Source organism: Rhinoderma darwinii, chromosome 2, assembly GCF_050947455.1.
Source record: "Rhinoderma darwinii isolate aRhiDar2 chromosome 2, aRhiDar2.hap1, whole genome shotgun sequence".
Lineage (NCBI taxonomy): Eukaryota > Metazoa > Chordata > Amphibia > Anura > Rhinodermatidae > Rhinoderma > Rhinoderma darwinii.
Genome location: NC_134688.1, coordinates 220521650 through 220549593, shown reverse-complemented (window position 1 = coordinate 220549593; position 27944 = coordinate 220521650). Strand labels below are relative to the sequence as shown.

Here is a 27944-nt window from a genome sequence, read left to right as displayed (position 1 = left end):
AGTACCTGCACTGAGAAATTTCTCAAGTCTGCTGAACCAGGCCAGGCCTACACTGTGAATTCCAGCCACATGAGTGCAATGATACCTTGATGGACACACTGGGTCTAGTGTTAAAATTAAAAATTATTATTATTAAAGGGGTTGTCCATTTTTTATAGAATAGGAAAGCATACAGATGTCGAATATACATGTATTTCAAAATTCTGCTCACATTTTTATTTTTTACTTTTTAATGGGAAAAAATGTTTTTTTACTCTGCGCCTTTATTAATAATGTCACTTTAATGGTTTTGTTTTTCTTTTAGTACCAATAGGGGACGTCACTATGCGACGCTTATAAAATTCTTTGGTATACTTCGTGTACCAAGGCATTATTGCTGGTCAATGTAAAACGGACAGGAATCTATTAGGCCATGCCTCTGGCATGGCCTAATAGGCATATCGCTAGGACAGATCTGCGGGACTCTGTTAGGCCCCCGACTGCAATAGCAACCCGCGATCGCAACTTGTGGGCCACCTATGGGCGACAGAGGGACCCCCATCCCCCTGTAAACCACTTAGATGCCTCGGTCGCTATTGATCGTGGTATCTGAGGGGCTAAACGGTCACGATCAAAGGAAACGGATTGCTCCAGTTAGAGCAGGTGCCCAATGGCCATGAGAGAGCTTAGCACTCGCTCCAGTCTGCACAGGACACCCATGCAAGACTAAGGCGGTGGCCCAACCTAAGGCCCGTTCGTGACTACTGTGAAAAAGCATATTGGTGGTCACTAGGAGGTTAACAAGTATAATTTTATACCGACCTGTGGCCTTTTATTGCCAAGACCATGGAAAGCATCAAACTGTATAGATTAATAAAAGAAAATTACCCCTATGTAACTTAATAAGACATGAGAAGTCAGTCTCAATGCATTCTTCCTCTTCTTCTGTTGTCAGTTTCAGAGCTAGTTCAAGCTCCACACACTCAAACACATAGAGGGACGGGATCAAGTTAGAGCTGGAGTTCCAAGACTTGTCCGACTACAGAAGTGAAACATACAAACTGTGAGAATAAAACCACCTGTACCTTGCCCCATAAATCTCTTAATATTTCAAACAAAAAATACATTCTTCATTAACTGGCCACATAATGTAATTTTACTAGAGATTAGAGGAGTGCAGCAACCTTGTAAAATTAGTCTCTTTTTTTTTAGGGTGGGAGGTTGTGTATTAGTACAAAGTCATGAGCCCATAAATTACGACATTCATCATTAATCTTTATAGGTGTTGGGAGCATTTGCTATTCTTTATACAGCCAAAGGGTCGGTTAAAGCATACCTAACTTTTCAGATGACATTTCAAACGAAGCTATCCTGTGTGTACAGAAGGAATTACACTATTTCTGGCCATTACATGACTCACATTCATGCATTATTTAGTAGTTTTCCCCTCGGCAGGCTTTCTCGAATTTTCAGTTTTCTCTGAGAAAGCGGGTGAAGTCTATCTACTATCCTGTCTTCTATACACTCCACACATAGAAGAGGAGTATCCTCCTCTCCTTTATCACATACATAGAAGCTGCAGCAACATGGAGATTATGCAGCAGTATAGCTGAGAACTTAGAACTATAATATTAGCACAAGTTTATTGAAAAGGTAGTGTCCATTTAATAAAATTCGGACTGCCTGCCGTCACCACTATTGGGAGTTAACTGAAGAGTGATTTATAGAGCTCCAATAGAACTCAAATTCAGCAAGTTCGTGAGATCCCCTAAATGGACAGAATTTAGCACCACACTAAAGCTTCCGTTTGCATTACCGTTGAAATCAATGCACTATTGTTTCCACAAAGAAACAAAACCTTACGGAACAGAAAAACTAAAAATCAAGGCAAACTGAAGCATCACCATTTAAAATCAATAAGTAATGCAAACGGAATCTTCAGTTTCAGTTGGGCTTTCCGTTTATGGGTTCCTCCGACGGAAAGCTGCAATGGACCCATAAACAGAAAACCAATGCTGATGTGAATACATCGTAAACTGTTAAAAAGATAAATTTTCAAAATTAACAAGCACAGAATTTGACATTTAGATAGAAAATAAAAAACAAGCACACGAAAAAAAAGAAAGTGTATAAGCATACCTACTAGTTACCAGCCTATTTTGGGCCTTAATGACGGAACAATTATTGAAAGGTTTTTTTCTTGTCGCATTTCAAACGCCATCACTTTCTTTTTTTCCATAAACCTAGCCGTGTGAGGGCTTGTTTTTTGCAGCACAAGTTTTAGTTCTTAATGGCATTATTTTGGGGTACATATTTATTTTTTATTAACTTCTTTTGGGGGTAATGGAAGAAACCCACATAATTTTACCATTCTTTTTGGAATCTTAAATTTATGCAGTTTAGGCTGTGTTCACATCACCGTTGCCCCTCCATGGTGAGGTTCTGGAGGTTTCCGTCGGGTTAACCCCTCAACAGAAAGGCAAACTGAAACCTTAGCTTCCGTTTCCCTCACCATTGATCTCAACGGTGACGGAAACGTTGCTAAAGGATTCTGTTTGTCACGGTTGTGACAGGGTTTGGTTGTTTTGACGGAATCAATAGCGAAGTCGACTGTGCTAAAGGTTCAGTCAAGAACCAGGGGCGGTTACAGGATTTATCTTAGGGAGCCAAGTTAACTAACACTGGCAAAACATCATTTTCAGTTTCTCTGTTGATTGGAACTATGCATTAAAATCAATTATATCTTGAACAAAAAAAATATATATTTAGCAAACAAAAACACAGACCCACAGTACAGATATATTACTTACAGTCTGTTCATCATCATCTTCTCCTTCCAGCACCACACAGTGATATAAGAGTCCAGATTCAGTAGCAATTACAAGAATGTTTGGGACACAGGGCAAGCAAAGCACTGAGCAAGCATCATATCCGTAGTTATCTTCTGCAGCAGGGTGCATAGGTAGCGGGCCTAGCAGCCTGCCAACATTACTGCTACTACAAATACAAATACAGGCTGTCAGAAGCAATCAAGTGGACAACTTTCTATACTTAAAGGACAGGTGTCGCGAAAAAAAAATGTTTTATATGTTTTTGCTTTTAGTAGGTTATTAAAATACATTTTATTTGTGTTTTTACTTTTTTCTCTCTTTTACTTCTCTATGGGGGCTGCCATTTTTTTTTTTCATCTCTGTATGTGTCGATTAACGACACATACAGAGATGGAATACGGCACATACATCCCCATAGAGAATGCGAACGTGAGCCATTCCATTCACTATAGCGTACGCCGTCTGTGTGGGAACGGCGCATGCGCCGCTCCCACACAGTCCAAAAGGAAGGTCTTAGCCAGGATAAAGGAGGGGGCATTGTGTGAGGACACTAGAGCGTGTGTCTCTACACCAAATTTGCAGCATAAAGCAATGAGGTTGCTTTACCACATTGCAATGCTGCAAATTTGGGAATTGCTCCCTCTAGTGACCAGCACATGGCAATGTTATAAATTAGAATTTAATTTATAATATTTCCTGACTTGTGGAAAAAAAAATTAAAAAATTAGAACAATGTGTAATCACTTATTGACGGACAGTTTAACTAAAAAAAAAATATATATATATATATATATATATATTTTTCTAGCGACACATTCCCTTTAAAGAGAACATTTTGGGCATATTGAGCCAGGACCTTGGGGGGGGGGGGGGGGGGGGGATTCAATCTCACCTGCTCTGCAAATCAATGAATATAAGAAAGGTCTCTCCATTCTCATAAAGTATGTAGAGGGGATATGCAGAGTTTTCTTTACTGTGCAGCCCATGTCCCCTTGATACAGCAGATAATGGGCCAAAATCACATGCAACAGCGATCTCACCAAGAGAGGCTTTGTAAGAGCGACTGTAATCAAAAAGTGGAGCATATCTGTTAGACAAAAATATCTCTGCTTCTTAAATAAACAAACGTAAAGAAATATCCTTACAGCTGGACCACAGTGGAGGGGGGGGATTTGGAAGTTTAAATGGAGTTGTCACGCACGGTGCTGTTCCATTTAATGTCTTTAGGGTCGACGGAAACAGTTACTGCATTCGGCTGTTTCCGTCGGCCCCATAAACATTGAAATTAGGCAGCAGGGCGCATGTGTGACCACCGCTCCATAAGTAATAAGTGTCCTTCGTGGGAGAACCTTTTTAATATTGTACAAATGATAAATACCTGTTCTGAGGAAGTGAGGTCTCCTCATCTGCATTGGAAAGTGGGATAACTTTTTCTGGAGATAAATGATCATGAAGTTTGTATATTCTGAAAAATATATTAATCTGTTATTTTAATAAGGTCGAATTAGTTTCATCGCTCATTAAATGTTTATTTCTGAAGGTCAACACATGAGATAGTACCTACTCAAGGAATTAGTCATACACGTTTACTTGGTGGTGTATTTTACATGTCCACATTTAAAGGGGTTTTCCCGTGACATTTATGACATATCCACAATATATGTCAGATCGATGCAGATCCCAGGAGGTGGGACCCACATCCATCTCTAGAACGGACCCCCTAAACTCCTTTCTAGCTTTTTGTGCTCACAATGTCTCCCAGCCACTCACTGATTACATGGTTGGTACTTACGGAAACCGTGTAACTCGCTGAGCTACGCTGTTTCCGTAACTGCCATTCACTACTACGGGAGTTACGAAAACAGCGTAGTTCAGCGAGTAATGTAATCCCCTTTAAATTGGCAGAGTAATTTATCAATGTCCATTTTTAAGGACATGCGGAATTTGAGCCCTACTATATTCTGGATGAGAGATGTACAGATATACATATATCTATATACACACACGACAGAAAAAGTCTACACACCCCTGTTAAAATGCCAGGTTTTTGTCATGTCAAAAAAATCAGTACAAGAGGTTTCATTTCAGAACTTTTTTTTCCACCTTTAATGTGACCCATAATCTGTACAATTCCACTGAAAAACAAACAGATCATTTCGAAGGGAAAAATAAAACAAAAACTACAAGAATGTGGTTGCATAAGTGTGAACACCCTCTTATAATTGGGGATGTGGTTGTGTTCAAAATTAGCCAATCACATTTAAACTCATGTTAAATAGTAGTCAGTATACAGCTGCCATTATTTAAAGTGGTTCTGAGTAACTCCGTATAAAGTTCAGCTGTTCTATTAGGATTTTCCTGCCTTTCTTTGTTGCATGTGACAGCAAAAGCCATGGTCCGCAAAGAGCTTAAAACACATCAAAGGGATCTGATTGTAGAAAGGCATCAGTCAGAAGAAGGGTACCAAAGAACATCCAAGGCATTAGATATACCATGGAACACAGTGAAGACTGTCATCAAGAAGTGGATTACATTTGGCACAACTGTGACATTACGAAGAACTGGACATCCCTCAAACTTGATGAAAAGACAAGACGAAAATTGGTTCGGGAGGTTACCAAGAGGCCTACAGCAACATTAAAGGAGCTGGAGGACTTTCTGGCAGGTACTGGTTGTGCAGTGCATGTGGCAACAATCTCCCGTTTTCTTCATATGTCTGGGATGTGGGGGTAGGGTGGCAAGACGGAAGCCTTTTCTAACACAGAAAAACATCCAAGCCCGGCTAAGTTTTGCAAAGACCGACAAAGTCTGCCAAAAGCATGTGGGAAAACGTGTTATGGTCTGATGAGACCAAGGTTGAACTTTTTGGCCATAATTCCAAAAGGTAAGTTTGGACGCAAAGCCAACACTGCACATCACCAAAAGAACACCATACTCACAATGAAGCATGGTGGAGGCAGAATTATGATTTGGGGCTGTTTTTCTGCAGCTAGAACTGGGGCTTTAGTCAAGGTGAAGGGAATTAACAGTTCCAAATATCAGGCAATATTAGCACAAAACCTGCAGGCCTCTGCTAAAAAGCTGAAGATGAATTGCATCTTTCAGCACGACAACGACCCAAAGCAGAGCCTCCAAATCAACAAAAGAATGGCTTCACCAGAAGATCAAAGTTTTGGAATGGCCCAGAACTGAATCCCATTGGAAATCTGTGGGGTGACCTGAAGAGGGCTGTACATGGGAGATGCCCTCACAATCTGGCAGATTTAGAGCGCTTTCACAAGGAAGAGTGGGCAACAATTGCCAAGTCAAGATGTGCTATGCTGATAGACTTCTACCCAAAAAGACTGTTGAATTACCCTTTGACTTTATGACAGCATTCGAAGTATTAGTTTAAGGGTGTACATAAGTATGCAATCACATTTTTGTCCTTTATTTTTATTTATCCACCCTAAAAGATTACAGTTTGTTTTTCAATACAATTGTACGGATTATAGGTGACATTTAAAGGTGGAAAAAGTTCTGAAATTATTCACCTTCGTATTGATTTGTAACATGACAAAAACCTGGCATTTTAACAGGGGTGTGTAGACTTTTTATATCATCTGACATTTATGACACATCCCCAGGTATATATGTAGGCTTAGTCCCAGTTCTGGGTGTATGTGCAGCGTAGGTTCCCACCTTACAGAGGTCGCCTTGTCGTGGCAGGTGGGCTAACACTTTTTCATCAAAATGTGCACTAAGAACCTCCCTATTTGTAAGTAGATTTAGCTTTAGTGCATATTTATTTATATTTAGTGGTTTAGGTGGCATTAGTGTTGCAGGGTGCTGTCGCCATTTTTTGTCTGCTGTATTTCTGCAGTCACAGGTGTTCTTGCACCTGCATACATTTTGTATCATTTAGTTGGAATGTGCTGTTCAACTTTTTGTTGTGTTTATGGTATCCATATATGTGGGGTTAGTGACTGCCTCCACTTGTTGTTCTTGCACTCCTCCCATTCTGCCCTGGGTGATTTTAATCAGTTCAATGCTGGATCCTACCATCCCCAGGTATATATGTAGGCTTAGTCCCAGTTCTGGGTGTATGTGCAGCGTAGGTTCCCACCTTACAGAGGTCGCCTTGTCGTGGCAGGTGGGCTAACACTTTTTGATCAAAATGTGCACTAAGAACCTCCCTATTTGTAAGTAGATTTAGCTTTAGTGCATATTTATTTATATTTAGTGGTTTAGGTGGCATTAGTGTTGCAGGGTGCTGTCGCCATTTTTTGTCTGCTGTATTTCTGCAGTCACAGGTGTTCTTGCACCTGCATACATTTTGTATCATTTAGTTGGAATGTGCTGTTCAACTTTTTGTTGTGTTTATGGTATCCATATATGTGGGGTTAGTGACTGCCTCCACTTGTTGTTCTTGCACTCCTCCCATTCTGCCCTGGGTGATTTTAATCAGTTCAATGCTGGATCCTACCATCCCCAGGTATATATGTAGGCTTAGTCCCAGTTCTGGGTGTATGTGCAGCGTAGGTTCCCACCTTACAGAGGTCGCCTTGTCGTGGCAGGTGGGCTAACACTTTTTGATCAAAATGTGCACTAAGAACCTCCCTATTTGTAAGTAGATTTAGCTTTAGTGCATATTTATTTATATTTAGTGGTTTAGGTGGCATTAGTGTTGCAGGGTGCTGTCGCCATTTTTTGTCTGCTATATCCTGTGGATATGTCATAAATGTCCCTCGTGGGGAAAACCCATTTACGTTTAAAAAAAATAAAAAAATACAAATTGACACTTATTTGTCCAAAAACTGTATGTAATATTGCATTGAAATGTATAAACCCAGGCATAGGTTTTTTTATTGGTTTTATTAAATCTACCTATAACTTATGAAAAGGGTATGAATCATGAATGTATTAAAATTCACAATAAGTCTAAGATGCCAAACAGGCACAACAAAAGCAAGTAATATACTTTGTTTTACCTTAGAGTATTATCGGAGGTCAGTAAAATAAGACGAGGTTCTTGAGTCTCACTAGGATACCATGCTGCCTGCTTCAGAACCAGAGAAGTGGAGCTCGTGAAAATTCTCTCAGCAATAGGGATTGTTCTAAACGAGAAAGAAAACAATGTCATATTTGACATACACTTGTACTATAATAAAAACAGGACAATTTATTCCTAGATTTAACATTGTATCCAGTTATATTTCAATGTATTAAAATAAGAGTTAAAATGAATCTCCATTTTGCAAACACCTTAACATAATAAACCCAATACATAAAAAAAATCCTGCTCCCACAACAAGTAGGAATACAGTGACCATAACATACTGACGCATGCCAAGTATAAACAGCTCAAGGGTCCTGTACAGCAATAGTTCATTTGAAGACAGTCACAATTATGTTAGGGAAATGATATTTAACCTCTTAACGACCCAGCCATTATTCATTTTTATGTTTTAGTTTCACTCCGCGTTTTCAAAGAGCCATAAGGTTTTTATTTTTCCGTCAATGGAGAGGTGTGAAGGATTATTGTTTGTGGGAGGAGCTGTAGTTTCTATTGGCATCATTTAAAGTACCATATAATGTACTGGGAAACTGAAAAAATAAAAATCTTTGTGGGGGTGGAATGGGAAAAAAAAAACCTAAATTCCTCCATAGTTTTTTGTGTTTTGTTTTTACGGCTTTCACCGTGCGGTAACAAAGTCAGCTTAACTTTATTCTGCGTCTTAATGATTACGGTGATACCAATTTTATTTTAGATTTTACTACTTTTACATAGAAAAAAACTAATTGTTAAAAAAATAAAAAAAAATATTGTTCGGTTTCACCACATTCTGAGAGCCATAACTTATTTTTCCATCGATTGAGCGGTGTGAGGGCTTATTTTTTTGTGGGACCATCTGTAGTTTTTATTGGTACCATTTTTTTGATAGATACGATTTGTTTAGATCACTTTTTATTTTATTTTTTAGTGCTAAGATGACCAAAAAACAAAACGATTCGGATGTTTTAATAAAAAATTTTACTCCGTTGATGGTGCAAATGAAATAATGCTATATTGTAATAGTTTGGACTGTTAGAGACATGGCGATACCAATTTTTTTTACATTGTGCTTGGGGAAAAATTATTTTTGTATCTTTTTTTTACACATCTGAAAAGAAATGTTTAACTGTATTTTAATTATTTTTTTTTTCCACATTTCATTAGTCCTCCTAGGGGACTTGAACCAGCTATCGTTAGATCGCTGACACAATACACTGCAATACATTGGCGCCCGCCTCCTAACGGTTTAAATGCAGCAGTCCCTATTGGCCGTGGCATTTAACTAGTTAAACTGCCAGGAACAGCGAGATTGCAGCAGTGTATAGAGCGGGCTCAACGCTTGAGCCTGCTCCGAACATCACCCCCCACCTCTATGACTTGTATTTTCGTCATGTGTCAGTAAGGGGTTAAAGACTATGGACACCTTTTATTGTTTATTTGCTTCCTAATGTAATATTATGCAGCTTTCTAAACAGACTTCCTTAAAAATATTCTACCATTTTGCTACGTGGTCTTTGGAACTGATGTACACAGCTGGCTATCCTGCTGATGCTGCCACAGATCCGACAGTACATTGCTCCTGGCGGGGTCAGCTTTTTCTGCTCTCCCAGGACAGCTTGTTGTACAGGGCAGATCGGAAATGCATCCAAGGGAGTGTAGATCACACAGGCGGTCAATATCAGAGTGAAGATAGGGAGGAAAGCACACACGGAAGTCTACAGTGTAGGGGAAGGGGAGAGATCACACAGGCTGTTTAGCAGCCAGACTGATGCTGAGGAGTGTGTGATTCCCCCTCCCTTGCAGTGTGTTAGCACAAGGGAGAAGAAATTAGTACAGGAATGAAGCAGTGCTGATGCATGAGAGCTAGTGAAGACCACAGCATTCTGGTCTCGCAGACCTTACAGTCAGCATGTATTACTAAGGCTGGGTTCACACGAGCCTGTTCGGTCCGTAAAGGACGGAACGTATTTCGGCTGCAAGTCCCGGACCGAACACACTGCAGGGAGCCGGGCTCCTAGCATCATAGTTATGTACGACGCTAGGAGTCCCTGCCTATCCGTGGAACTACTGTCCCGTACTGAAAACATGATTACAGTACGGGACAGTTGTCCTGCAGTGAGGCAGGGACTCCTAGCATCATGCATAACTATGATGCCAGAAGCCCAGCTCCCTGCAGTGTGTTCGGTCCGGGACTTGCGGCCGAAATACGTTCCGTCATTTACGGACGTAACATGCTCGTGTGAACCCAGCCTAAGGCTTCGTTCACATCTGGGCTAGGGTCCCGTTACGTTGGAACGGGTCCCTGACACACATGGAAACCAACGGTTTCCATGTCCATCACCATTGATTTCAATGGTGACAGATCCGGTGCCAATGGCTTCCGCTTGTCTCCATTGTGCGAGGGTTCCGTCGTTTTAACGGAATCAATACTAGTTGACTACACTATTGATTCCGTAAAAACGACGGAATCCTCGCTGTGGATGACAGTTTACAGCGTAATCTCGCAACACTACGCCTGCTGTGCTGTAAATCACAGAGACGCTACAGAAGTGGTCAGGAGAATGAATACACATCACGTCCTGGCTGGAGGTAATGTATATTCATTGTCATGACACATGAGTAGCTTTATAGTGTGTTTATGTGACTGCACATAGCGATATCGCGATCTGCAGTGTAAATGAATGGGTAGGAGTGTATGACACTGATTGGTCAGCGTCATACACTCCCCTGTACAACGCCCACTTGGTGAAGTAAAACACGCCCAGTTGTCCATTGAGAAACTCATTAGCAGAAAGCTAATATGGGTCATAACTCAAAAATAATCGAAATTGGAAAAGGTTTTGGTTTTTTTTTTTTACACATTTTATTAGTTCCTCTAGTGGACATTAACCAGCGATTGTTAGATCGCTGGTGCAATACAAATATTGCAATATATCGTCATTTTTACAGGCTTCTGCAAAGCCTTGCCCGAGTCATGGCTCAGCAGTCAGACATAAGGCAGACCTGGGGGCCTTTATTAGGCCACCGGGCTGCCATGAAAACCAATCAGCGCCGCCCCAATGGCGTTACGGGGGGGGGGGCGCTGTTTGAGGGGGGAGCTATCCCCCTCGGGTTTTCTCATGAAGGACATTTCTGACATAGCCACACAGGATATGTGGTAAACGTCAGATAGATGCGGGTCCCACCTACATCTAGAACGTGGCCCCCTAAACCCCATTCTACATTTTTGTGCACACACGAGTTACGGAAACAGTGTAACTCACTGTTTCCATCACTCCCATAGTAGTGAATGACAGTTACGGAAGCAGCATAGCATGTGAGCTACACTATTTCCATAACTACTCAGTTCTATGGGAGTTTCGCTGAAACTCACGGTTTTTGTGTTACGCCGTTTCCGTTACTCCCGAGAAAGACCCTCCACTTGTCACGGGTCGAAACTTTGCCATTTTTTACTGGATGTTTGACCCATAAAAGAACATATTGATTGAAATTTGGGAGACGTGTGCTGCTGTTCAACCATGTTTTTTCTGAGGATTACATTACGCCAGACTGGGTTTGTCTGATCTTACAGCGAGACACCACTCCCGATATCGGGACTTGTGCTGCTTCAAATATTTTATATTTTGGATATCCTATGGATAGGGTTCACTGAATTGACAACTGAGTAAAAAGATATCTTTAATAGTAACTATTTTAAAAACAGGGGTAACACACCACTGTGACATAAGCCCCACCGTGAAAATTTAAAAAATGTATTAAACAAGGAAACACTGAGTTATTATGATACCTATATCTCTGTGTATAAACGATATTTGTAGGAATCAGCATATACCCAGGGCACAACAGTAGTACAAGCCCTAATTATAGCATAGGTGTCCGACAATTACGGATCTCCTAACGCTGGGTTTCACACAATATATTGTCCCCAATGCACACATTCCTTAAACATTAAACGACCCTACGCGTTTCAGATACTCATCCTCAGGGGTCCGTATCTTGGTAACTCTGGCCTCATCACCAGCGATATTAGTATTTCAACAGCGGATATTCCGCTGTGCGTCACGGGAAGATGCACGTATCGATGTCAACGGCATACTCCATAGCAGGCGCTAGGTTACTATAAACGCTAAACTCCACCCATCGTGTACGGCGGCAAAACATGAATTGACCAATCACAACACCCTCTCGATTCGTGACACCTGCCCATGTGACCCCCCGCCGTCAGCTGACAGCCAGGGGTCATCATCGGCCGCATCAAGCCGAACGCGCAGGCGCAGTGGAAGCCAAGGACGTGTCGCCCGGACTGCCAAACACGAGGAGGTAAGCGCTAAAAGATAATATATTGTAAGTATATCTTGCGGCACAGTGTACCACCGCAAGTGGGCAACCTCACAAAGCAACTCAAGAGAAAAAGACACATATGAGGTGGAAGAAATTGCTGAGGTCCCTATTCCTTAGAAAAACTGACAAAACGATCTCTTTGTATGTTGGCTAACAAGTATAGCCATCTCAAATAAGTAATGCACAAATGCAGATAAACACTCACCCACCCCAAGGTAAAACACCTATAGGGGGATGGTATCACACATTTTAAATAAAACATGTATAGTTAGTCTGCTCATTTAGACCTAGTGGTTGTATGCATTCCAGTCTATGGATCCACTGCGCTTCCTTCCGTAGAATCAGGTTATCCCAGTCCCCTCCTCTCTTGGGGGGTCTGACAAGTTCAATTGCTTGAAATTTTAACACTGCTGCCTGGCCTTGGTGTTTTGCATGCACGTGCTTGGATATTGGAGTGTCCCTACCATGAATAATGTCTCCAACATGCTCCCTAATACGACGACGAAATTGTCGTGCTGTTTTACCCACATAATTTAGGGGGCATGGGCATGTAATAAGGTAGACTACTCCAGCTGTCTTGCAATTGACATAGTCCCGAATATTGTATTGTTTTTGGGTGACAACACTGGTAAAGCTATTTCCTTTAAGAATGAAATCACAGGCTTTACAACCACCGCATCTAAAAGTGCCTGGTGTTTGTCTATCCAGCCATGTACCCCTAGGTGAAATGGGGTCAAAACAGCTGTGCATGACTCTGTCCCTTATGTTTTTCCCTCTCCGATACGTGACAGAAGGCCTCTGTGTGATCTGATCTGCTAGATCTATATCAGAACTGAGAATACGCCAATACCTATTCAGTATCTGCATAATGTCATTCTGTTTTGAGTCATAGGTGCCTATGAGTCTGGTAACTTGTTCCTCTTTCCGTTTTTTAGGGACCAGAAGACATTGCCTATCTGCATCCCTAGCTCCCTCATAGGCCTTTCTAATAACACTCTTGGGGAAACCTCTATCCTTCAATCTTGTTTTGAGTTCCTGGGCCTGGCACTCAAAATCACCCATAGAGCTACAGTTCCTACGTACTCTCATAAATTGGCCCTTCGGAATGCCACGTTTGAGGGAATAAGGATGACAGCTATTCCATTGCAAAAAACTATTTGTTGCTGTCTCTTTCCGATGTACCTTTGTGCGAATTGTACCTCCTTCCGTTTTTATGATTTTCAAGTCTAGAAAGGACAGTTCATTCTCACTGATCTCACATGTAAACCTATGGATAGGTCATAAATGTCCTTCATGGGAAAACCAGAGGGGGGACGACCCACTCAGACAGCCCCCCTCCCTGTAACCCGATAGGGGGGGGGGCACCGATGGTTGTCATGAAGGCCCCTAGGTCTGCCTTCTGTTTGCCTCTGCTAAGCCATGCCTCAACCATGTAATCAGTAAGCGGCCGGGAGAGCACAAAAAGCTTGAACGGAGTTTACAGGGCCCGTTCTAGAGATAGGTGCGGGTCCCAGATCTATCTGAAATTCATGACATATCCTGTGGATATGTCATAAATGTCCAGCATGGGAAAACCACTATAAATGCGGCGGTCGCTATGGACCACAACAGTTAACTAGTTAAACAGCCAGGAACAGCGCGATCGCTGTTCCTGGCCATTAGAGCAAGCGTGTCAGCTGTAAAACACAGCTGACACCTGCAGTGTATGGAGCGGGCTTTATTCTTGCTAAAAACTGCGTCAGTCAGAAAAATACGGTATATAACAATATTTTAAAATACCTGCAATTCACAGTCTTTTCTCCTCCTTCAAATTCAGAGTTTTTGCCCCAGCGTTTAGGGACATCTAGGACCATCAAACCTTTGCTTCCGATCAGTGCAATATGGTGTTCGGTAGGGTTCAGTAGAACTTCAGTAACATCAAACAGAGGGGCGTTTATACACATCAGCCTCTGAAAAATGAGCAATAAACAGATCAATGCAGCTTTGCTAGGTCCTTTAGAGTTTCCAACAGCAGTAAAGTAACTGACTGTATATATATATATATAATACATAATACATATTTTTTGTATTCACAAAGTCCCCATTGTCAGAAAGTTCAATGCCCTAAAGTATTAACATAAAATTCTTTAAAATGGAGCCATACTGTACTGCCATATGTCTGATTTCAGAGATTTTTCCATCAGATGTCATAAATAAAAATAAAATTACAAATCTAAAAAAAAAAAAATTCTCTAAAGAAATGTTAAAAAAAAAAAAAAAAAAAAAGTTACATAACTGGTATCGCCACGTACATAAAAGTCTGAAGTAATATAGAGTCATTTAACCCACTCGGTGAATGCCAGTGTTTTTTGGTCACCGTAGTTCTCCAAACAAAATATGAAATAAAAAAATAAAAAAAGGTGATCAAAAAGTCGCATGTAGCCTTAAAATGGCATCAGTAAAAACCACAGCTCACCCCACAAAAAATAAACCCTCACATCACTCAACTGTCGGAAAAAAAAGTTACGGCTCTCAGAACATGGCAAAGCAAAACTATTTTTAGCAAATAGTTTTGTTTTTTCAATAAAAGTGCTGAAACATAAATTTTGTATTTCCGTAATCATATCAACCCACAGAAAAAGGTGAACATGTAGTCTTTACCGCCTGATGGACGCTGTAAAAACAAGAATGGACCCATTCCCTTTCATTGAACGCGGACACCTTTCCGTAGCGCTACGGATGGGTGTCCGTGCCATAGAAATGTTCCGAAAATTAATGGAACATGTCCGTTCTTTTGCATTTTGCAGGCCGTGCTCCCATACTTTGTATGGGTGCACGGCCCGAAAACGCGGATGGCAGTCAGCGGCCGGCCGTGCCCGCAATTGCGGGCACGGTCGTGTACATGGGGCCTAAAAGTGGGGTGGGTTCCAGGGAAAAAACAGCCCTGGAATCAGGGAGACAGCATTAAGGTCAGTTGACCAGTTACTACGACAGGTCCTCTTTAAATACCCTGATTAATACAGAAAGCACCAATTAAAGAAAACAAAACTGCATGCCTTTTCATTATATCGAGCGCACCCGCCATTCAATACAATCCATTACCCGGCCTGATTGGTGCATGGGCACTGGCAGTTCAGAGGTTTGGGTGATCCTGAGCTGCCAATCTCATGCCTACCCTGCACTATATAGATAACGGACCGATACAATCCGATCATGCCGGAGCCAGGTGGCCGCAACTTTGAAGAACAGTCTGAGCTCGGGGGATGACGTCAGGGAATCCTCACCTGCTCGCAGCCCGAGCTCCCTCCGTTAAGACTGCGTAGCCTGATGGTGTGGAAGACACAGTCTTCCTGGTTCCAGATCAGCAGGTCACCGTCCACACAACACACGAGGTTCTTTAGCTGGGCTGCACTCCTACTACTCGTCTGTCCACTCAGCTGTGGGAACAGCGAGTGTTTATTCAACACGTTCTGCCATTCATCTCCACTTCTCTCCACCGCCGCCATGTTTACCAGGTACCGGCCTACCCGCCCACGGCTGTGATGTCAATTTCCAACGACCGCGGCCTCTGCGACTAGTAGGTGCTCTGTGATTGGAGAGCCGCGTGAGGGAGGGAACCTATGGAGAGTCCAGCTCAGCGCCCTCAGTACAGCACAAGGTGGGGGCGCTGGGCATTTCCCTGTATCTGAGCCGGTGCCTGCGTTATGTTTACCGGAGGTCTGTAACGAGTCAGTATGTGAGCCGTTGCCTGCGTTTTGCCTGTAACGAGTCGGTTCCTTAAACAGAGAAAGTGGGGAAAAAAAACAACCCGTTACTTAAATATGGAGCCGCCAATGTAATTCCAGCGCGCCAAACCATTACCGCCCACAGCTTAGGAGCATTGGCTCTCCACAGAGCGCACTGATGACATCACGATATCTATCTAACTCTTCTATAACCTGTGGCTCTCCAGCTGTTGTGCGACTACAACTCCCAGCATGCCTTTAAAGTCTCTAGGTTGAAGGCCATTGCTGTAAAATTACAAAATATTTAAGGGCTATTCTCATTTTCCTCCAACCCCCTCATCAATCCCACATTAAACACACACACAAACAATATATGGAAACTTTTGCATGAACATCATAAAGTTGGATTGCAGCACCCCACATGCGATGCCCTGGTGTACCCATTCTCCACAGCCTGTCCTGCCTGCCTGCCTCAGCTGCCCACCAAAGGCATCAGGAGTGCCCACCGCACCTCAACTAATACACAATATTAAATGAGTTTTCCCCCTCCAAAAACATTTATCACCTGTCCACAGGGTAGGTGATATATGTATGATCGTTGTGGGCTCCACCAATCACTAAAACGGGGGTCCTCACTGCACAATCGGAGTGCAGTGAGGAGGAATGGGAGTCAGGACCCCCAGCGACCACACATTTATCACCTGTCCTGTGGATAGGTGATAAATGTTCTTAGTGGGTGAATCCCTTTAATATTACCATATAACCTGTAGTCTTTTCCAAACATAGTTGATCAATTAGGGTCAGTTCACACGTAGCGTAAATACTCTGGGTGGTTCCGCAAAAGATTTAATCGCGGAAAATCTGCAGCAAATACAGTAGCAGCAAAGTGGATGAGATAGCACAAATCTCATCCACACGCTGCATAAATACTGAGCAAAAAAATAACGCTCAGAAATTGACATGTGGTGCGGTTTTTTAATACGCAGCATGTCAATTGTATTTGCGTAAACGCTGCTTATTTGTTGCGGGTTTCCCTATTGAATTCAATGGGGAGGTAAATCCTGCAACAAATAGCAGATGTTGTGTTTTTTGTGGCAGAATCGCAGCGATTCCGCTGCAAAAAACACAACTCAGAAAATAAAATCTTATTCATATGCAGAGGTCTGTTTCTTTCTCCAGGCCGGCCTCTTGGCATACCGCTTCATCCCATGTGACCACTGCAGCCAATCACAGGCTACAGTGGTCACATGGGATGAAACGTCATCCCAGGAAGCCGGGCTGCAGGACGGCGGAGGGACGCATCGCCGTGGCTATATAAGGGTGGCTCTTCTTTTTAGGTGCAGTTTTCCGCAGCGGATGAAAAACTGGTAGAAAAACTGCACCACAATTTGGTGCATTTTTCGGCCAGAATTCCCTGCGCCGAACAGTGCGGATACGCTGTGTGCTTCTACGCAGCGTATCTGCCCTGTGTGAACATAGCCTAACAGTGAAGAGTACATCTATAAAAATACTGGCTCTATTGTGTGTTATCATTTCAATACTAGATAAAAATGGCTTTGCGTTTTTTTTTTTCAACGTTTAATTTTTATTTACATAAAAAAATCAACTTTATTTTACGAATTTTTACTTTTTTTATTAGTCCCCCAAGGGGACTTCAACCAGCGATCGTTAGATCGCTTGCACTATATACTGCAATACTAATGTATTGCAGTATATCGTGATTTTGACAGGCTTTTATTAAGCCCTGCCGGAGGCTTAATAGGAGCACAAAGACGGCGGACATGGGGGCCTTCATTAGGCCCCCAGGCAGCCATAGCAACCCGCGATTGCATTGCGGGTGGCGCGATGAGCTGTTAGAGGGGGTCTCCCCCCTCTTTCTAACAATTTAAATGCTGCGGTCGCTATTGACTGCGGCATTTAACGAGTTAAATGAGCGGGATCGCGCTCGAGCGCAATGCCGCTCGTTACTCTGAAGTGTCGGCTGTAACATACAGCCAACACCGGCATCGTATGGAGCGGGTTCACTCCGTGAGCCCGTTCCATACTTCCCCTACCCGACTTTAGCGTGTGGATACGTCAAATGTCGGGAAGGGGTTAATGTTTTAAGTAGAGTAATAAGACTATATTTGGATTCAGTCTGTAGGTCTGTAACAAGCGTTTGAGTTCAGTCAACGTGAGAGGTAACCAGCTAATGGTTGACTCATCTACAAGCAACGCGATCAGAGCTTTGGGTCCCAATAGCAAGAAATAATACATAACAAAGTGTTGTTTGTACAGTTTAGGCTGTGTTCACACCTGCATCCGGTCTTTCTGTTCTGCTCTGTCATAGGAGCAGAACAAGGGAATACCAGAAGTGACAGTTTCGTGGCACCACGAACACCACCGGTGGTCGGCAGAACCTATTATAGGTTCCATCGGCTTCCAGTCGGAGTGTTCGTGGTTTTACCAGAAACAATTGCGCAGCATGCTGTGCTATTGTCTCTGGTAATATTAGCTGGATCTGCGACGGAGGACCCTAACGGAAATACTCTGAAGATTATCATAATGTTCCTGCTTGTAAAGGGGAAATTCCAAATAACATTAGCGAATAGTAATTTATGCCAGGGGTCTCAAACTCGGCCGGGTAAGTGGGCCACATATAGAAAAAATGTGAAGTTGACGGGCCGCATTACTTTAAAATTTGATACATTACAAAATTATTGTGAAGCAATTAGTTATTTGAACTACTATAAAAATACTACATTACTATAATAATAATAATAATAATACTACATTACTATAATAATAATAATAATAATAATACTACATTACTATAACATTACTACGCTATTGTTTCCGCGAAAAAAAACCACGATGTTCTTAAAAACCTATGGGGAAAAAATCATATGCGACCACATTTCCTGACATATTGAATTGCGATCTAATTTGATCGCATTTATGGGATAATCACAACTGTTTATTCGCCATGGAATTCTGGCCCTGTTATGGTGATCCCATTGAAATGCATTAATTGCCTGAAGCATATTTTTGCAAAATTCGAAGTATTGACTTTCATGTAAAAAGTTACAGCGTAGCCCTACACTAACAGGCAAACGTGGAGAGTGCGGTAGTCACCGGTTCCTTTCTAATAGCCACGTAGCAGTGTTCTCTTTACAATATAGATGGTATGTGGCTGTACATACACATTAGTAGACAGGGGAGATCTCATCAAGATTTATCCATCTGTGACAAGGAGGAAAACTCTATTTTTTTCTTCTTTTAAGGCTATATGAAATGTGTGTCCGGGTACTGCACGGAACTACAAGTACCGCCATGCATTGCGGGATGAACGCCGCTGTCATCACATGGGGCGGGTATTTAAATATCGCTCCTTGAAGCGTCACGGAGCTGCTGCCCGGGCAGGGAAGTGTAATGATGGAGACTGCAATGAGACATCGCGCCCTGTATAAGGGAACGACCCCTCCATGGAAAGAGACCTATAGGAAGGTAAGGGCGCTGTAGCCGATGATCTGCCCCGATTATTCCATGCGATTCTCTGACCCCCTGACTTGTATATCCTAGAGATGTGTGGACAGGCTGAAGGGTAACCGATCCAGGCTGCTGGATAAGTTTCGCCAGGTTGGAGAGCAGGTCGATGCAGGTGTTGGAGGTTCCTTCTTAGTGCAGGAGGTTATGGAGGAGGAATGGAAAGCCATGCGAATGCACACCAGCAGCCTCCCATCTCTGTGGCCGAAGGATTCCTTCTCTAAGGTAACGAGCAGGCTTTCAAGACCTTCTAAAGACATGGGGGAGGTCCTGCTTAGCTGCGGTGTAGGGGCTGCAGGTACACCTGGACCCTGGTGCCACATATGTTGGGGGACAACAGTCCCATACGTGACACCCAACTGTCTAAAGGGATTGTGCATTGTAACTCTTTTAAAAATGTGTTAATTTGAGCACTCTACATTACATTTTGGTAGTTCTAATTCTGCTTTACTAAAACATCTTAAACTGCTGTTACACTGGAGTCACTGGAGTTTTTAATAAATTCTGCTTCACTAAAATTTTTGCTTCGACTCCTGGATTGAAATGACTGTGGATTTATGGGATTTGGTATTTCTGGAAGATTTGGTGAAAATTCATAGCCTCTTCATAATAAAATGCTTGGTTCTCTAGAACCTCCAGTACTCTTGACCGCTGAAATGCTGTCATATTTGGCATGTGTACTGCTTTAAGTACTGGATGATTCCTGACTCTTCATGCACATATTGCATGATGTCTATACTACGCCTGCCCCCCACTTTTTAATTTTTTTAAATTTTGCTTTTATTTATTTATTTTTTATTGATTTATTTTTTTAGACTTTTGGCGTATTACAGGATCCAGACGAGCTGGCTACTCTAGAGGAAATCAAACAAGATCTTCTCTTAGAAGGTAAAACTGAGAACTATGGACACCTATAATGTATTTTTATCATATCAAATTCTCTTCTAACGTATCATAGATGGATATCAGGATGTCTAAGTTTGGATCTAAACCTATGTCTTACAACTATGGTGTTCAAATCCTTTTGGCTTTCCTCAGATACCATCAGTGAGTAGCTGATTCCATGTAATCAAAAGGCTCTTTTCTGGAAATTTCTGATGGGGCATGTATCTGATATATCTGGGTTTTTTTTTTGTTTTGTTTTTTTGTCTGGATTTCCTTGTAAAATGTGTTTTTCACTGAATATCTTAGACCTCCCACACACAAGCGTATTCGGTCCGTGATATACGGGCCACGTGTCGGCTGCATTTCGCGAACCGAACACACTGCAGGGAGCTGGGCTCCTAGCATCATAGTTATCTATGATGCTAGGAGTCCCTGCCTCTCCGTGGAACTACTGTCCCGTACTGAAAACATGATTACAGGACGGGACAGTTGTCCCGCAGCGAGGCAGGGACTGCTAGTGTCGTACATAACTATGATGTTAGGAGCCCGGCTCACTGCAGTGTGTTCAGTCCGGGAAATACTGTCGACATACGGACCGAATGCGCTCGTGTGAATCCGGCCTTAAAGGGGACATCTAAACATGCAATAATCTGATATGTATCTATGATCCTTCTGAAGATCACACTGCTGGTGCTTGCCTCACCACAGAATTCCAGAAAAAATGGGTCTGGTGCTCCCTATTCAGCTAAACAACTTTGTCGCTGGAAACATAAGTTATGGCTCTAGGAAGTCTGAGTGGTTCGAGCAGACGTGTCACCACTTATGACCATTTCTATTCTAGTGAATACTTGTACTCTCCATGAAAACCATTCTGGAACGTGTTTTCTAAGAATTCTGCGTTGTGCCACTCTTGTTCCTTCTAGAAGTGTGTGAATAAATATACTGGGAGTTACCGTGTGACTTGTCAAAAGGGGTGTGTCCCTACAGTCTCACTCAGTCAGCACTGATTGGCCACTGTCAGTCTGTCCCCCCCCCCCCCCCCCCGACTGATTACACCCAGGTGTCAATTTATTTATAGATTTCTAGGAGGAATAACAGAGGAATGGCACAACGTAGAGTTCTAAAATAAAGATGCTCCAGAATTGTTTCATGGGAAATAGAATTATTTACTAAAACAGATGTCAGGGGAGGTGACAGGTCCACTGTAACCCATATTAATTTTATTTATTTCCCCTTTCAGAGCAATCAATGGTGGAAGAAATTGAAAGAATCATTCAGTTTGAAAAGGACTGCCTGGATTCTGTAGTTGGACTGAATAATGGAAACATAGTGTGCCCTGTCTGTAATAGGTAGGCATCTATGCTTGAAAGAAAGGTGCGTATCTATGTTCATTGTGCCTAATTTCATATTTATTTTTAACTGTCTTGCAGGAATAATCTAACTGTAACAAGCTGCTTTGTGTTGTGTCAGTGCGGAGTGTACATCAATTGTAAAGTAAGTTTTTAAGACCTATGTTCTACTGAAGTTGCCTCTGTTTGCATCTAGTCCTCTATCGTTTTTGTTTCTCTAATATCCAACAACTGCTGTCCTCCCAACACCGGCAAATATGGATGTGGATCCCTAGTCTCACTGCTGCCGTCTTGGTAGAAGTAGATCTTTACAGCCATTGGGCTCTTGCATCCATTGTTTGTGCAGTTGTCAGGACAGAATGACTGCTATGCATGCGCCAAGTTTTACATAGAAATCTTTTAGCAGATCACTCCCTGCCTACATGCACTATGAAACTGGCTGTGTTTGGTTTTTTGACAGATGGACAACAAATTGGTGGATGGCACCACAAATATACAAGACTATTGTCAGATTGCAGTTGTTTCCCCTAGTGATTGTTATCACTAGGGGTCAGAGAAACTGTACTCATAGCGATCAGTTGATTTCTAGGGTTTCTTTATTCTTTAGGGCACTTTCACATGGGCTTAGTAAGTGCTTTTATTGCGCCTGTATTCACTAGCAGTTTTGCTGCATTTTGTGTTAGTTTTTTTTTTTTTAGTGCAGCCAGATGTAACATTAAAGTCTATAGTAAAATCTCAAATGCACTACGTAGAACTGTGTTTTTTAATTTGCCTTGTGTTTTTTTTTTTTTTTCCTTCAGGCGTCTTTCCAATAGGCTTCTCTATAGTGCCATAAAAAAAAAAAACATGTAATGTTTGAAAAACACAGCATTTTTTTTTGCAGTTTAAAGTGTGTGTGTCACCAGGACCCCCTGTGGTTCATCAGGATAGGTAGCGCACTATAGGCTTCTGTGGTGCACTAACTCTTGCTCTGATGAACCGCTGGCGGTCCAGGGTCCAGGTGTTGAGTACATAGTACTGGCACAAAGCACCTGTATTATGCCCATTTGAAAACCACCTTAAACCAGACATCTGATGACCTATCCACAGGATAGGTCATCTGTATATGATTGGTGCGGGTTTGACACCCAGACCCCTCACTGATCAGCTGGCACCGGATGTTGTGAATGGTATTCAGTAGTAGGAACAGTGTCACCAAATTAATTTTTTTTAATATCAGTTTTATGTTAGGGTTTTATTAAAAACGTTTATATTTATTTGTGTATTTGTGTTACTTTTTTCTATTTTGACACTTTTTCTTCCCTATGGGGGCTGCCATTTTTTTTTCCATTTCTGTATGCGTCGATTAACGACACATACAGACATGGAATACAGCAGCTCCAGTCCCATAGGGACTGCGAACGGGGCCCGTTCCATCCACTTTGGTGTACGCCGTGTGTGTGGGAACGGCGCATGCGCCGCTCCCACACAGTCCGATTTGAAATGCGCGCCGTCCGGCGCCATTTTCCTGTGGACCGGAAGTCGCGGCCGGGCAGTAAGATTACTACTTCCGGTCGCGGCTTCCGGACTTGTGCACATGGAGCAGCGGCAGCAGACAGAGCGGACGGACCGGAGGGAGCGTCGGCGACTGGAGCAAGTAAGTGATTTCTATGTATGTGCATGTTTCAGTGTGTTTTACTAGTGTATGTAAACATTCTACACTGCGTGTTAGCTCAAAAAATGGCGACACACAGTGTAGGAGGTTAGACTGTTCAAACCCCTCGTTTCTCCCGGCACTAGCCAGGATAAAGGAGGGGGGGATTCTGAGAGCTCACTAGAGCGAGGGATTTTTTTCACAATTTTGCAGCATAAAGCAATGTGGTTGCTTTACCACATGCAATGCTGCAATTTTGGGAATTGCTCCATCTAGTGACCAGTGCTGGGAAATATTATAAATTGAATCCAATTTATAATTTCCTGACTCGTGGGAAAAATAAAAAAAATTAGAACAATGTTTAATCACCTATACACTAATTGTTTAACTAAAAAAACAAAACATGTTTTTCTGGTAACACATTCCCTTTAAGTTGGAAGCAGATGGTTCAAACCACTGCATAGCAGCTGTGCTACAGAACTGCATCTCTGCTCTTATTCACTTTGAATAGGAGCAGAGCTGCAACTTGGCCACTATTCTGTGCCCAAAGGCAGCCGGCGCAGTTGATCGGTGCAGGGTCAAGTTGTCTGACCCCCACCGGTCATATACTGGTGACCTGTCATGTGGATAAGTAATCCATTGTCCGGTCGTGGACAAACCCCTTTAAGGACACTTTACATGAAAGTAGACCACTGCATCTATGGTGGTGGGAAAAAAAAAAGATTTGTCTTCGATTCTGATATGCACAGTCCTCATATTTCCACAGACTAAGGCCCCATGCACACGACCGGGCATGGCCGGCCGCCGACTGCCAGCCGCATTTTCGGGCCGTGCTCCCATACAAGTATGGGAGCACGGCCCGCAAAAATGCAAAAGAACGGACATGTTCCATAATTTTCGGAACATTTCCACAGCACGGACACCCACCCGTAGTGCTACGGAAAGGTGTCCGCGTTCAATGAAAGTGAATGGGTCTGTTTTTGCGGACCGCAATTGCGGTCCGCAAAAACTGAGATTTATTTTTTTTTACGGTCGTGTGCATGGGGCCTAAGAGACTTGTATTGAAGCCTGCATCACAAGAACAGATTTGCTATAGGAGACCACATTGCTTAAAGGGGTTTTACGGCTTCTGACAACTGACGACCTATCCACCAGATAGGTCATCAGTACATGATCTGTGGGGATCCGACACCCAAACCCCGCACAGATCAGCTGGTCCGGTGCCTCCGTGCACTGGACATACAAGCCGGAAGCAGTTTGCTTCAGCCACAGAATAGCCGCTATGTATGGAGCCAACTGCTTCCGGGCTCCGTACATAGCATTATGTGCCACAACATCCAGTGCCCGCAGGCCACCAGAGCGGCTTATCGGTGCGGGGTCTGGGTGTCAGACTCGCACCGATGACAAACTGTTGACCTATCCGGGGAGTAGGTCATCCGTTGTCAGAAGGTGGACATCCCCTTTAAAGTTCTCATGTAGGCAACCCCCATCCATATGCCCTAGTTGTATGTAGTGGCAAAATTAGCTGTTCGCTAAAAGTGTCATACTTCTGGCGGCACCCATTTGGAAGACTACCACCCTTTTCCCTAGTCTTTATTTACTTACTATGTTTTCAGTCTCAAGGCATGAACACGGAGAAGTTACAAGCATTACTAGAGGCAAACCTTTCGGCACATGCCAGCTGCTGCAGTGAGCAACCAGTGTTTTCAGTCGTCTTTGGAGCTGAGGAAATGTCCAGTATGTTTATGAGTTGTGCTGTAAGTAACTACTTACTGCTTATAAAAATGGAGTACCATTTCTAAGCTTATAACCTTTCATTTCCTGAAACTGTTATACCGATTTTAATTTCACTTAAATGTGCTAATTTTTTTTTTTTTCCGCTTCCATTCAGGTGTGTGATACCGTTGCAATAATAATTTGAATGACTTTTCTTCAGTGTGGTGGTTGTAAAGTCTCACTTTTGCATCTGCCTTTTTTCTTTTTTTTTTTTTCTTTTATAAACTGTATTTTATATTTATAAATAAAGTAAAACTTTGTTAGCTTTTGTCATTTTGGTCTAACTGACTGTTGGGTAAACTTTATTTTGCAGTTGTCTTGAGTTTTAGCTGTGTATCTTTGCAAAATGGCTACTGATTATTACTCATGAGGGTTTACTCCTAGGGTATGTTCACACGGCTTATTTTTGGGCTGTAAATGTCCAAAAAATTGGAAGCGGAATGCCTCAAACATCTGCCCATTGAAATCAATACAGAGTTCTGTTCCGACAGGCTGTTTTTCCTGTGGCTTTTTTGATAGAACGGTGCGTAAAAAGCCGTTGAGCTGTTTTTGGAGTAGTTTTTCACTACTATTCATATGGTTTTTTTTTTTTTTTTATTAAGCGTGTGAATATAGTCTTAGGCCAGGTTCCCACATAATGTAAACACTGTGGAATTCTATGCGGGAGTTCTACAGCAGTTACAGTAGCAGCAAAGTGAATGAGATTTTAAATCTCCTGCCAATGCTGTGTAAAAAAAAAAAAACTGCATCATCCGGGAAGACCGGACGTCAAAGGAGGAACGAGTCACCATGACAATGGCTGTGGTGTATAGGTGTTCTAAACCTTTTTCCACCCACAATGTGCTGTTTTTTTTTGGATGTTTTGTGCTGTGAGTTCCAGGTCTGATATGCAGTGTATCCAACCTGTGGGAGCCCAGCCTTAGGGTTCTTTTCTCCACTTACCCTCCATGACAGCACCACAGGAGGTTGCGGTTCTGCCTCTAAGGCTGGGTTCACGCGACCTATTTTCAGACGTGATGGAGGCGGTTTACGCCTCGAATTACGTCTGAAGAAACGGCTCCAATACGTCGGCAAACATCTGCCCATTACTTTCAATGGGCTTTACGATGTACTGTGAGGACGACCTGTCATTTTACGCGTCGCTGTCGAAAGACTGCGTGTGAAATTACAGCTTCGTCAAAAGAAGTGCAGGACACTTCTTGGGACGAAATTGGAGCCGTTTTTCATTGACTCCAATGAACAGCTCCAAATTACGGCCGTAAAAGACGCCCCGCAAAACGAGAGTACATGCAATTGCGTCTGAAATTCAGGAACTGTTTTCTCCTGAAAACAGCTCTGTAATTTCAGACGTAATTGCAGTTATTGTGTGCACATACCCTAATAGGGACTGGAAATCACATGAGGTTAAATAGCCCACCCCACTCAGTGGTTTTCCTATTCAGGCTGCAATACTGCTTCAGTGGGACAAGGCTGTTCTGTCCTTGGACAAAAAATGTACTCTGTCAAGTGGTAAAAAGTTCCCTTCTTTTGGTGACTGAAATTTCTGAAACTGGAGAAAGGGAGTCAAATGGCACCCACTTCCATATATCACAATTACAACAGATGCAAGCAGGAGAGAATGGGGAGCGATTGTAGCCCAGAATTAATTCAAGAGAATTTGGCCACTAAGAATAAGACCACACGCCTCAACCTTCATGGAGCTCAGGGTGGTACTGGAGACATTACCAGTTGCAAGTCACCTTCTCAGGGGTTCTCATGTTAAAGTCTACTCTGACAATGCAACTACAGTAGCTTACTTAAGACATCAAGGGGGCACAAGGCAAAGAAACCTCCAAAATCTAACAACTCTGATTCTTTTCATGGGTGGAAATTCATACGCTCTCTCTCTCAGCCATTCACCTGAAAGTTTCAGAATACCCAAGTGGACTTCCTAAGTTGGAGAAACCAACAGTGGTGTCTAAACCAAGAATGTTTTCTCCAGATTACCAAGGAATGGGGTTCTCCAGAAGTGGACTGGTTTGCAACTTGGAAAAATGCAAAAACCCCTCAATTCTTCTCCCTATAATTGAGGGAAAATGGCCTTGGTATAGACACTCTCAGCTGGAACTTCAATCTCAGGTATGCCTTTTCCCCCTATTCCTCTGCTTCCCAGGACACTCAAAAAGATCAGAGTGGAAAGGGCAAAGATAACTAACTGCTCTGTATGGCCAAAAAGAACCTGGTTCTGCCTGCTAAGCAGCTAAAAAAAAAGACACTTTTTTGGTTTTTGCATTTTTTTTTCCCAATCTCTCAAGACCTCCTCTTATAAGGGCCAATTTTCCATCCAGACCCACAAATTCAATCTGGGGGCATGGCTTCTGAAGCCTCTGTCCTGAGAGCCAAAGGCTGGTGTGAAGCGGTTATCATCTTTTTATAGAAAAGAGAACAAATTCCACCTATAATGTGAGGAGAAAGTTTCCAGACATGATGCAGAATTTGCTGCACTTTTCAATGGGAGATGGTGACATCTCTAAAAAAAAAATAATGCAGCAATTCTGTCCACTTTCCACAGCAGGAATGGACATGCTGTGGTATGAAAAATACACACCGCAGGTCAATTTCAGGTTGGAAATTTTTATGCAGCGTGTGGATGAGATTTGTTAAATCTCACCCGCTTTGCTGCTGCTATATTCTGCTGCATATTTTCCGTCTGCAATTCTGGATGGAAAATATGCAGCAATTCTGCTAGGTGTGGACAAGCCCTAAAAATGCAGATTTCAGCTTTAATCTCCTATTTTGAGGATAAAAGGGTTTTGGTTTTTTTTTGTAGCTACTTATAGGTGATCTCTGAAGAGATCTCTTCCCCTCCTGGGATTTGGAAGTAGCCCTCAAGGGGTTAAGTTGAAC

At 42.5% G+C, this 27944-nt stretch overlaps 2 protein-coding genes across 5 annotated transcripts in view; one reads left to right on the top strand and one right to left on the bottom strand.

Moving 5' to 3' along the window:
- The window catches only part of NUP88 (nucleoporin 88), a 50376-nt gene extending 31263 nt beyond the window's left edge, over positions 1-19113 (bottom strand). The window contains exons 1-9 of one of the 3 annotated variants that reach the window (XM_075852865.1): positions 19073-19113; positions 15878-15941; positions 13966-14135; positions 7781-7906; positions 4189-4275; positions 3703-3873; positions 2790-2976; positions 868-1018; positions 6-104 (exon numbers count right to left, since the gene is read on the bottom strand). In XM_075852865.1, coding sequence (XP_075708980.1) covers positions 6-104; positions 868-1018; positions 2790-2976; positions 3703-3873; positions 4189-4275; positions 7781-7906; positions 13966-14135; positions 15878-15941; positions 19073-19098 — 1081 coding nt within the window. In that variant the 5' untranslated portion in view covers positions 19099-19113. Of the gene's footprint in view, positions 1-5; positions 105-867; positions 1019-2789; positions 2977-3702; positions 3874-4188; positions 4276-7780; positions 7907-13965; positions 14136-15267; positions 15356-15449; positions 16050-19072 lie in introns of those variants that run through there. The other 2 variants (XM_075852864.1, XM_075852866.1) reach the window with 2 other exon arrangements.
- RPAIN (RPA interacting protein) lies at positions 15468-25327 on the top strand. Of its 2 annotated transcripts, none has more exons than XM_075852868.1 (8): positions 15468-15680; positions 19154-19376; positions 19452-19640; positions 20231-20303; positions 21541-21649; positions 21731-21794; positions 24899-25039; positions 25174-25327. In XM_075852868.1, exons 2-8 carry the CDS (start codon positions 19302-19304, stop codon positions 25201-25203), a joined length of 681 nt encoding a protein of 226 aa, XP_075708983.1. In that variant the 5' UTR covers positions 15468-15680; positions 19154-19301; the 3' UTR covers positions 25204-25327. The 2 variants fall into 2 exon arrangements, with proteins under 2 accessions (XP_075708983.1, XP_075708982.1); XM_075852867.1 differs by having other exon boundaries at positions 15468-15882.
- The last annotated feature ends 2617 nt before the right edge of the window (positions 25328-27944 follow it).